At 42.5% G+C, this 12,602-nt stretch overlaps 1 protein-coding gene across 3 annotated transcripts in view; it reads right to left on the bottom strand.

Annotated features, from left to right (window-relative positions):
* The window catches only part of IFRD1 (interferon related developmental regulator 1), an 80,342-nt gene extending 67,957 nt beyond the window's left edge, over positions 1–12,385 (bottom strand). The window contains exon 1 of one of the 3 annotated variants that reach the window (XM_039321711.1): positions 12,037–12,385. In XM_039321711.1, coding sequence (XP_039177645.1) covers positions 12,037–12,085 — 49 coding nt within the window. In that variant the 5' untranslated portion in view covers positions 12,086–12,385. The remainder of the gene's footprint in view (positions 1–12,036) is intronic. The other 2 variants (XM_039321708.1, XM_039321709.1) reach the window with 2 other exon arrangements.
* Between the last annotated feature and the right edge of the window lie 217 nt (positions 12,386–12,602).

Raw genomic sequence — 12,602 nt, 5'->3', positions numbered from 1 at the left:
TAAGTCCCCCATTACTATTGTGATGTGCTTCCTACATAGCTTAGTTAGCTGACTAGCAAAAAGTTCATTCATTTCCTCTGTTTGTTGGGTGGCCTATAGTATACACCTATGGCAATATCATTTCCCCTCTTTTTATATTTATAATGCATTCAAGACAGTTTTCATCATTGTTGTGCTCTATTTCTGTAGAAATGCAGTTATTTCTTATATAGAGAGCAACTCCACCTCTTCTATTTGGTTTGTTTTCTTAAAATAATTTAAATCCATCTGGCTGTGTGTTCCATGTGTGGGTTTCATCCACCAAGTTTCCGTAATGGCGACAATATCATATTTGCCCTCATTTACCTGAATTTCTAGTTCACCCTGTTTATTGCTCATATTCTGTCCGTTGGTGTATAGACATTTGAGTCTTTTATAACTGATCCTGTGTTTACTTTCTACATAACTTGTGTGGTGCCTGAGTTCCCCTACTTTCTTACCACCTGTTTGATTAGTGCACTTTGTGTGGCACTCCCTATTAAAAGCTTGACTTTACTTGACAGCTAGGTTGATATTCTTGTCCAGACACACCCGTGTTACGTGCTCTGATAATCCTATAATTTTTAGATTGCCAGGGACAGGAATGTTCTGTATCAATTAACTCACTATCCCTGTTGTTCAGTTTAAATATTTCTCCAGATAATCTGTGAATTTATTGCCAAGTAACTCAGTCCCTTTCTCTGATGGATGCAAACGGTCTCTTTTGTACACTTTTTCACTGGACCAGCTGCAGACATCATGACTAATATAATCAAAGCCTTCCCCTTTACACCACTTTTTTAGGCACATATTGAATTCTGCTATATGCTGGCCTTTTCCATTTTGTTCCTTATACACTGGTAAAAACCTCTGAAAAAGTAAGCCTATAGCCTATCCTGCTAAGTTCCTGCCCCAAGCTCTGGAAATCATTCTGCACAGAGAGTACATCTTTTTGGAACAGATTGTTAGTGCCAAGATGTACAATAGCCTCCACATCACAGTCCTTGCTGGCATTCTTCATTATTTTAGAAATATGCTTCTTGTCCCTACTGGCAGTAGCACCTGGGAGACACCTGACCTCTTTTGAAACCTTGGTATCCTTTCCTAAATTTACATAACTTATAATTGAATCACCAACCAGAAGGTGGCTTCTTTTTGGATGCCTTTCTCTTCTTGCACAACTGATGTGTTACATCTGATTCGCGCTTTCCCCTGTCCAAAACAAGTTCTTCATCTCGGACCACGATCCCCTGCTTATTTGAATTATCATCACAAATACCTTGACTTGTCTTCTTAATGTCCCTATTAAAGTCAGCAAGGGCACTGTATCTGTTATGCAGGGACACAGTGAAAGCTTTGTGTTTATGGTTCACAGCTCTCACCCTGCCAGATCCCACGGTTGTCCATACTGCCCTTCTCCTGCAGGATCTTTGTGGTAGAGGGAACTGATAGCACAGCAGTTCAGTAGAGCAGAAGGGCTGGACACCTAATTTCTGCCTAAAGAGCACAGATTAAAGACACTAGATAAGTAATCTGTCCTTGTAGACTAGTGATTTGTTTACAAATATGACAATTTCCAAGTTTGAAAAGGGTACTGCGAAAAGACAGCTGCAAAACAAGTGTTGCACTGAACTAAGCCAGACATTCTGAAATGAAAGGAAATCACAAAAGTAGCAGACCACTACTTTTGTCCTCTGCACTCCTCCTTCTTAATTCACAGATTGCAGAACTTCACAGCAACCTCTGGGCAGTTTAAATGCAATGGAGGTCCAATCAGGGGCTCCATTGCATTTAAACTGCCCAGAGGTTGCTGGGAAGATCTGCAATTCCTGATCCATCAGGAATCCTGTATTACATAAATATAGGCCAATCAATCTCCAGGTATATAGCAGTAATAAGATAGAGTGACCAAGGTTTCATTTATTCAGTAGATCTGGGAATGCAAACAGATTCCATTAGCAGAACATCAGACTTCTGGTCCAGTTGGGGATTCTCTATATTATTACTACTCCATAGTTTCACATGAATTAGTAGCAACAAAAAAAATACAGATAGTCCTTAACATTCATTTAACAACTGTTTAAAATTATGACATCGCTGAAAAAAGCAACTTATGACTGGTCCTTGCACTTAACAGCTGTAGCAGCATCCCCATAATCATGTAATCAAAATTCAGGTGCCTGGGAACCGACATACATTTACAAGAGTTGCAGTGTCCTAGTCATGTTTGTTAGAAGTCCCTAAGAGGACTCCAAAGCAGGATTTGTTTAACCATTTGGCAATCATAAAATTGGTCAAGATTCATTTACTGCAGCACCTTCCAATTAGAATAAATTTGAGGACCAACTGTAAATAAGAGTAACTCCTTAGAAGAGTGGCCATTTATTATATTATTTGTGATCCCTCCTCTCAGATTTAGAAAATGTGAGATGCTGCAACTGGCAAGTGCTGCCAAGAAATCTTTCACTGATTCCCCCCAAAATTAAAGTTGTTTGTTTGAATAAATTGGACTTGAGATTCCAATTGCCTGGATTGTTTTTACTCTCTATTGCAGGGCTTTTCAACCGGTGGTACATGTACCATCTGTGGTACATTGGCACCTGGCAGGTGGTACGCGACCACCCTAGAGAAGTGGTAGAGGGGGAGGGGAATGAACTGAACTGGCAGCAGCACCGCACAAGCCTGAGCGAGACGGCTGGAGCTGTAGGGCTGTCAGGGCTCAGCAGAAGCGCCAAGATCAGCACCGGACTCCAGCAGTTGAAAAGCCCTGCAATAGAGAGTAAAAACAATCCAGGCAATTGGAATCTCAAGTCTCATTTATTCAAACAAGCAACTTTAATCTTTGGGGGATCAGTGAGAGATCAGCTGCAGCATGCTGATCCTAGCATGTCTGTGGTGCCCAGAAAAAGCGCCGATCAGCTGGAGCCCTGCCCCTCCTCCGCAGAGAGCAGATCCCCATCATCCCCAGCCCGGCAGGAGTCTTCCTGCTGCACCGTTGCAGACAAAGGGGGGCTCCGGTGAGGAGGTGGAGGAAGAGGATTTAAGCAAGCTTAACACCTGGAGTGGGGATCCCCCCAAAAAACAAACATGCTTCGTGGGTAACCTTTCAGCATGACAGAAGTAACCAAAACCTGCTGCATCCATCCAGCAGATGGGGGGGGGAATAAAAACCAAACACCTCCCCCCTGCTGCCAATCCTCAACAAAAATGCTAACAACGAAAACCTCAGACAGGAGGAAGAGCGCAGGACGGCGGGTAGGCATCTTGCTTGGCTGTGGCTTGGGGGGGGGAAGGGGGCAGCTTCACCCCCCAAACACTGCCCTCTCACGAAAGCAGGATGAAAACTCCAAAAAACGACAAGGGAAAAAGGTTAAAAACAGAAGAGTGTCTTGTGATGGCTTGCTTCCTCACTATCTTCTAGGAACTGAAATATGTAAAGATCACAAAAGAAAAAACTTGGCTTTCTTTCATTGTAATTCAGAAGGCAGGAATGAGAGGATTCGGGGGGGTTGTTTGTTTCAAAGGAAGGGAAAGAAGGGATTTGGGTCTGTGGAGGACGCAGCAGGAGAACAGTGATGGCGCGCAGCTTCTGGTGTTGGGGGCGGTCTTTTTAAAAGAGCAAAACGAGGCAAAAAATAAAAAACCCCCACTCTACCCCCAAGAGCTGGATGTGGATGTGATCTTTTTTCTTGTTCAGAAGAGAGACTCTTCTGTTTTAACCTTTTTTCCTGGTCGTTTTTCGGAGTTTTCATCCTACTTTCGTGAGAGGGCAGAGTTTGGGGAGTGAAACTGCCCCCTGCCCCCCAAGCCACCAGCTGATCAGCGCTTCTTCTGGGCTCAGCAGACGCGCCAGGATCAGCGCCGAGGTCCAGCTGGAGCCCGGAGCTGATCCTGGTGCTTCTGCTGAGCCCTGACAGCCCCGAAGCATCGATCAACTGGAAAGCGGTGCTGACCCTGGTGCTTCTGCTTAGCCATGATAGCCCCGAAGAAGCACCGATGAACTGGAAAGCAGCACTGATCCTGGCGCTTCGTCTTAGCCCGGAGAGCCCTGCTGCTACAGCCGTCTCTCGCTCAGGCTTGTGCAGTACTGCCACCGGTTCAGCTCATTCCCCTTCCCCTACTACTTCTCTAGGATGGTCGCATACCACTTGCCAGTTGCCAATGTTCACATGTGGTGCGCGTACCACCAGTTGGAAAGCCGTGCACTAAAAGACTCGATAGCTGTCATAGAAATGAAAAAGGCCTCATACTTTTTAAGATTTCAAAATATAATGGAAGATAAGGAAGAGGACCGTCTAAACCTGATAACAGAATTATTGGCAGACGCATTAGGAATTTGGAAACAGGAAATGGAAGGAGAATTAGACCAGATCTATCGAGTCAACTCAAACTACGCTAGAAGAAATAAAGTTCCCAGAGAAGTACACATTAGATTTCTTAAAAGATCCATAAGAGATTTTGAAAAGAATAGAGATGAACCTTTAAAATACAAAGAAAAGTAAACTGTAGTTCTCAAACAAATTCCTAGGAAAATAAGAGAATCCTGAAGAGAATACCAGTTTCTGTAGAAAATAATTGAAAAAGGAGTGGATTTCAGATAGCTGATTCCAGAAGGGATTTTAACCTAATGGGACACGAAAAGATATAGACTCGACACACCATCTAAAGCAATGGTGGTTCCGCCCCAGGCGCCTAATGGACCCAGATCGGTTCCAGGAGGAACTTGGGGAAATACCTGACTCCCTTGTCCACAACTCAGCCGGATCCCTGGTTACGGCCTGGAATGAGGCGACGTCCGGGACCCTGGATCAAATTGCGCCTCTGCGACCTCTCTGTGGTAATGGTCCCCGGAGAGCGCCTTGGTTTACTGAGGAGCTCCGGGAGATGAAGCGCCACAAGAGACGTCAAGAGCGACGTTGGAGGGCCAGTAACTCTGAATCTGATCGATCACTATTAAGAGCCTATCTTAGGACTTATTTAGTGGTGATAAGGGCGGCAAAGCGTGTTCACTTTTCCGCACTTATTGCGTCCGCAGAATCTCGCCCGGCCGCTTTGTTTAGGGTGACCCGCTCCCTTCTTAAAGTGGAGGAGGCAGAGGAACCCTTGCAGGGGAGAGCTGAGGAATTTGTTCAGTTTCTTTTGGACAAAATCGCTCAGATTCAGAGGGACCTGGACTCCGACTGGGCAGTGCGAGCCGAGATGCCGGGGGCTGGTCTTAGTCATGTTATCTGGAGCGGGTTTGAGCCTGTGACCCCTGATGAAGTGGACAAGGCCGTGAGGGCGATGAATGCTGCCACCTGTTTATTGGACCCGTGCCCCTCCTGGCTGGTTTCTGCCAGTAGGGAGGTGAGACAAGGCTGGCTCCAGGCGATAATCAACGCCTCCTTGATGGAGGGGTCTTTCCCGCAACCTTGAAGGAAGCGATGGTGAGGCCCCTCAAGAAGCCTTTCCTGGACCCAGCTGTTTTGAAGAACTTTCGTCCTGTCTCCAACCTCCCCTTTGTGGAGAAGGTTGTAGAGAAGGTGGTGGCATCCCAACTCTTGCGATCCTTGGATGAAACGAATTATCTGGACCCTTTTCAATCTGTTTTCAGGCCCGGCTACAGCACTGAGACTGCTTTGGTCGCACTGACCGATGACCTCTGGCGAGCCCGGGATAGAGGTCATTCCTCTATCTTGGTGCTTCTTGACCTCTCAGCGGCTTTCGATACCATCGACCATGGTATCCTTCTGCGTCGTCTCGGGGAGGTGGGGGTGGGCGGCACCGTATTGCGGTGGTTCTCCTCCTACCTCTCTGACAGGTCGCAGTCGGTGTTGGCGGGCGGACAGAGATCGACCCCTAGGCGCCTCGATTATGGGGTGCCTCAGGGCTCGGTCCTGTCCCCCCTCCTTTTTAACATCTACAGGAAACCGCTGGGTGAGATCATTCGGCGACACGGGGTGAGGTATCATCAGTATGAGGATGATACCCAATTATATATCTCCACCCCGTGTCCTTTCAGTGAAGCAGTTGACGTGATGTGCCGGTGCCTGGAAAATGTGAGGGTCTGGATGGGGGTGAACAGGCTTAGACTCAACCCTGACAAGACCGAGTGGCTCTGGGTCTTGCCCCCCAAGGGTCATCCTGATGGTCCATCATTGGTCCTGGGGGGGTAAACTTACCTCCCTCAGTGCAGGCACGCAATTTGGGTGTCCTCCTGGACTCACAGCTAAATTTGGAACAACATCTATCGGCTGTGGCCAGGGGGACCTTTGCCCAGGTTCGCCTGGTGCACCAGTTGCGGCCTTATTTGGATCGGGAGGCTCTGCTCACGGTTACTCATGCCCTTGTCACCTCAAGACTGGATTACTGTAATGCGCTCTACATGGGGCTACCCTTGAAGAGCATTCGGAGGCTGCAGTTGGTTCAGAATGCAGCCACGAGAGCGATTGTGGGTGCACCAAGGTACACCCACGTGTCACCTATCCTCCGCGAGCTGCACTGGCTTCCTATGGGTCTCCGGACGCAATTCAAGGTGTTGGTTATCATCTTTAAAGCCCTTCATGGCTTAGGACCAGGTTACTTACAGGACCACATACTGCCGCATAGTTCCCAGAGACCGGTGAGGTCCCACAGATTGGGCCTCCTTCAGGTCCCATCGGCCAGACAATGTCGGCTGACGGGCCCTCGGGGAAGGGCCTTTTCTGTGGTGGCTCCGACGTGGTGGAATCAACTCCCCCCCCGAGATTCGAACTACTCCCACCTTGCCGGCCTTCAAGAAAGCCATTAAAACTTTCCTGTTCTGGCAGGGGTTGATGTCCCTGGGGGGGCCGGGACACCATTGGGACATGTTGTATGAATGCACTCATTTTTATTGTTATATTTATTGTTTTAATTTTGTACGCCCCCCCTGAGTCCCTAGGGATTGGGCGGCATATAAATTTTATTAATAAATAAATAAATAAATGGAATTCTATGACAACCATAGAGCGTTTCTGGAAGGAGATGATTTTGAATCTGGTACGAGAGAAACAAAGAAACAGGAAGAGATGGCAGTAGAAGGAGCAGTCAAACCAAGAGAGGAAGAAGAAATTAAAAACACAAATATAGAAGAAGGAGCAAGAGTAAGAGAACAGAGACAGATAAGATCAACCAGAAGACTAAGACCTAGATATAATTGAAAGAGATGGAAAAGGAAATGAATATAAATGAACTAAATTCTCCCTCAAAAAAGAAAAAAAATTTTTACACGACTACAAAAATTAAACATGGATATAATTTATCTCCAAGAAACACATATTAAAAGACAACACTATAAACTATTAGAACAACCAAAAACTAGTAAACTTCACTTTGCATTAGCACATCAACAGACAAATTTATGCAGATTAAGAGGGAAGAATATTAGCGGTGGAAATAATGATGGATCAAAAACAGATACTGAAGGTAGCAATATATGCATCAAATGATAAACAAGAACAATTTTACCAAAATTATATAAAAATATTATGATTATTATGAACTTTGGACTATAAAAGCACTAAACAAGGGAGGATAGGAAGAAATATATTACCTAAGCATTGGTGGCGAACTTATGGCACATGTGCCAGAGGCGGCACTCGGAGCCCTCTCTGTGGGCACAGGTGCTGTTGCCCCAGCCTTGCCTCCCCCCGCGACCCCCTCACCAGCAGCCCTCCTGGAGGAGAATTGCCCCCGAGCGTGATCCATGCGGAGCAGCACAGCCAAGGACATGACAGCCAGGCAGCGTAGACAAGACTCTGCCCTCATGCCCCATTGCGCACAGCTGATGCTGCGGGGCGCAGGCAGAGGGTATGGCCACCATGGCGGTGCTGGACTGCCTGGGTGATCTGTGGCGGACCCTGGAAGCGGTGAATGGCTCTGCAGGCAGGCAGGGTGGGGGCGGGGCAGGGGGTAGAGCGGGGGCGGGTCCAGTTTTTGGGCACTCAGTCTCTAAAAGGTTCGCCATCATTGACCTAGAGTGTTTTTAAAAACGGCAGAAGAACTCTGTATCCAAGATATATGGAAAGAAAAAAATCCAAAGAAACTACAATATACATTTTAGTCAAATAGACATAAATCATGGTCTAGAATTGATATGATATGGACATCCTCGGAACTTAGCATGATGATACAAGAAATTGAAATAGAAACTAATATATGGGCAGATCATAATCCAATATGATTGGATTATGACTTGGAGAGGAGTTAAGAAAAACAAATCTATATTGAAAGAAAAAGAATTCATACAACTAGCGACAAAGGAAATGGACTTTTTTTTCAAAATAAACAAGAAAGAAGAGACATCACTTCAAAATGTGTGGGACATAGCTAAAATATATTTCAGAGGGTTGGCTATAATTTATACTGCTAAAAAGAATAAAGAAAAGAAACAACAACAGTTAAAGTTGAAGGAAGAATTCAGAAAATTAGAATCAGAATTACAAATAGACCCACAAAAGAAAATACTTAAAAAGCAAATGGAGATAATAAAACACAAATAAAACCTAGCTGAGACGGAAAAAATGGCTCAACAGATTAAAAGGGGTAAACAGAACTTTTTTCAAAATGCCAACAAACTGGGGAGATGGTAACACATAGATTGAAAAAAGAAAAAGAGAAAAAACTGTTGCAAGACTCAAAAGGTGAATTACAGTTTCAGAATGATACAATTAAAAAAATTAGCAAAGACTATTATGAGATACTTTACAATGCAGAGGAAATTTGAAAAGAAAAAATACAACAGTATTTAAAAAAAGCAGACTTACAAAAAATCTCAGATAATATTCAAAATATATTAAATGGAAAAATATCAATGATGGAGATTAGAGGCTATAAAAAGGCAAAAAAATGATAAGACCCTGGGTCCAGATGGATTACCCATAGAGCTTTATAAATCATTAACAAGATATACTAAGCCCAATATTAAAAGAACTGTGCAATGAAATACTTTTGGAGGCTAAAATACATGGACTGAAGCCAATATTATCCTAATACCCAAACAAGACTCTGATCTAATGCAAATAAAAAATTATACAACAATATCGTTATTAAATGTAAATTATAAAATTTTTGCCTCAATAATAGCAGAAAGACTAAATAAATTTTTGATTGAATGTATATATACAGATCAAAATGGTTTTCTACCTAAAAGACTGATAAAAAATAATTTAATAATTATTCTTGATGTGTTAGAGTACTATGAAATTCATCCAGGGAAACAGATGGCTTTAATATTTCTAGATGCACAGAAAGTGTTTGACAACGTAAACTGGCAATTTATTCCAGCAGCTAGAGGAAATGACCTTTGAAGAAAATTTTACAAATGTAATCAAAACAATTTATCATAAACAGCTAAAATAATTGTAAATGGAGATTTTACAGAAAACTTTGGCATTAAAAAAGGCACAAGACAGGGATGTCCACTATCTCCATTTATATTAACACTGGAAGTATTGAATACAAATATCAGGCAAGATATAGAAATTAAAGGACTGGAGATAAAAGATGAAAAATACAAACTACAAGCATTTACAGATGACTTGGTTTTTATATTGGAAGATCCACTTGAAACACGCACTAAATTTATGGAGAAAATAGAAAAATTTGGAGAAATGACAGGGTTGAAAATAAACAGAGAAAAGACAAAAGTGTTTACTAAAAATCTAACAGAAAAACAAAAAAACTAGCAAAAAACCCAAATCTTCAAATAGTTAAAAAATTTAAATATTTGGGAATTTATTTAACAGCAAGAGTGCAACAATAAAAGAAACCAATTATGCAAGATTGCTAAAACAAATAAAATTGGATTTGGAAAAGTGGAAAAATTTACAACTTTCAATGCTCAGGAGAATAGCAACAGTGAAAATGAATATCTTACGGAAAATACTCTTTCTATTGCAAATGATACCTGTAAAGACTGGGAAAAGCCTTTTTTGATGAACTAAATACAACAATACTGAAATTTATCAGGCAAGAAAAAAAGCTAGAATCAGACTGAAAATGTTACAAGAAGCAAAAGAAAGTGGAGGATTTGGACTGCCAGACTGGACGTTATACTACCAAGCAACTATATTAACATGGACTGGACATTATACTACCAACTATATTAACATGGCTTAAAGAGTGGATAATCATCAGATAAAGACTATTATACCTAGAGGGGCATAACCTACAACTTAGTTGGCATGCCTTTCTGTGGTATGGGAAGAATAAAATTCATAGATACTTTCAAAACTACTTTATAGGAAATGTACTTCTTTTAGAATGGGAAAAAATAAAAGCAAAAATTTATATCAAAATACCTGGATGGCTTTCAACAATGGAAGCATTTGCTTACCCAAATTTAATGAATTACAACAAAGTTCTGACCTATAAAGATATTTTGGACAATGAAGGGAAATTGAAAGACAGATAAGATTTACAAAAACGAAGTATTGATCTATCATGGTGGCCATATTTTCAAATTCAAACAAGATATGAAAACGTTAAAATAATGGGATTTTATAAAAAACAGAATTTAACTAGATATTGCTAAAAAAAACAAAAAAATGATTAAGAAACTCTATAAATATTGGTTAAGCTTAAAGATGGAGGAGGAACAAGTAAAAGAAACAATGATAACATGGGCGAAGAACTTTGGACATAATATAGAATTAGAAAACTGGAAAAGGTTATGGGAAAGAAATGCTAAATTAACGAAAGCAGTGGCATATAAAGAAAACTTACATAAAATGTTTTACAGATTTCATTTAATACCAGTGAGATTAGCAAAAATGTTTAAAAATACTTCAAACAAGTGTTGGAAATGCAAACAAAAAAAGCCAGGTACTTATTACGATATCTATTGGACATGCCCTAAAGCAGGGGTGTCAAATTGTCATCCTGAAGCCCATTGCCGGCAATGGCAAAACCATCCCCATGACATCACGAGTTTTACATGTCTGCCCTAAAGCTAAAAGATTTTGGTCAAAAATACACTTATGATTGGAGAAAATGACTAAAAAACAAATAGATTTTAAGCCAGAATTATTTTTGTTAGGAATAGGAGCAAATTATGAGAAAGACTGTATATATTTAATTTTACATGTACTAACTGCAGCAAGAATTGTATTTGCCCAATATTGGAAAAATGAAAATTTACCAACCAAAGAACTAATTAAGAAAATTTTAGAGTATGCAGAAATGGATAGATTGACTTTAAAGATAAAAGAGAAAGAAGAATCAGTGTATTTTAGAACATGGGATAATTTTTATCTATGGCTACAAAAACGAGTTAAGAGAGAAAGGAATGTGATATGTAACTTTGAATATATATTAGCAAGAAGACTACTGAGCAATTAACATATTGTTTATGATAATTATTGATTTTTAAATACATGAACCCAGACAGCATGCTGTTTGCTAAATATTAAGAATGTTATTTTAAAAAATCCTAACCCTAACCCCATCCTATTCGTAATCGCGCGTGTGTGTATGTGTGTGTGTGTGTGTGAAATCCTAAGCCTAACCCCATCCTATTCGTAATCGCGCGCGCGCGCGCGCGCGTGTGTGTGTGTGTGTGTATCCGTTAACCACCACTACTGAGACTATTACTCGTGGCAGAAGCGAATTAAAAGTTTAATTTTACAAATAAAAATAAAAGTTCAGCTGAAATAATACTCTGAAACAATATCTTGAATTCCTACATGAATTACAGCGAACAGGGTTCAGGTGTCGCTGTTTCACATTTCTAGCTCCCGGGACACCAGGCCACACTGTCTAACTTGGACACGCCATGGAAAGACAGGGCAGGGCCGAGTCCAAGGCGTCGCCCACATCCACGGCCAAGTACCACCCTCCATCTACGAAGAATCACCCCTGCAGGCGGGGCTCCCCCCCTCCCTCACGCCTCTGTAACAGAAAGCTAATAGGAGCCGCAGTTCAGACCTGGCCGCCCAATCATTGAGAACGAAGCAGCACAAAACTACACTACCCAGAATGGCTTGCGGTGGCGGCAGCATGCAAGCACCATCCATTCACCTGATGTTCCGCGCGGGGTTCCCCCTCCTCGCCGCTTCAACTTGGGCATGGCAGCGGCCTACAACGGTAGTATCTTCGCGCGACTTCTGCTGGCGCTCCGGCACCGAAGTCTCGGTCTCTGGTTTTACTTTCTTTCCTTCGTCGGGCGGTAGTGACAATCAGCGGATGGAAGACCAGGAGCGCTTTTTACTATAGAATTGTCTTTCAGAGGCCGGCTTCCCGGACCGAGGCAACTGATGCGATTGAGGAAGGCAGTTGATAAACAAAGCTGCTGAAGCGGTAGAAATCCCCGTGGATGCCCGTAAACGGAATCGATACATCTTTCTCCTCTCAGATGCCTGGAACTAAAGTCGCAGGGCGGCTACCGACCCGACTTTTATACAAAGCTACAGAGGCGGGCTCAATGATATTTAAGGTGTGGCTTTAAAACAGCCAATAGAACCCATCGTTCTAGTGACATTTCAGCGAGAAATCGTGCGTAAATGTCTAGCCCGGGGGTAGGCAACTTTGGCTCTCTTATGACTGGTGCTGGCTCAGGAATTCTGGGAGTTGAAGTACACGAGTCA

The sequence above is a fragment of the Crotalus tigris genome, unplaced genomic scaffold (genome assembly GCF_016545835.1).
Source record: "Crotalus tigris isolate CLP2741 ecotype Arizona unplaced genomic scaffold, ASM1654583v1 scf7180000023816.343384, whole genome shotgun sequence".
NCBI classification, from domain to species: Eukaryota; Metazoa; Chordata; class Lepidosauria; order Squamata; family Viperidae; genus Crotalus; species Crotalus tigris.
Note: the sequence above shows the minus strand (reverse complement) of the source record. Positions and strands in the feature narration are given on the sequence as shown.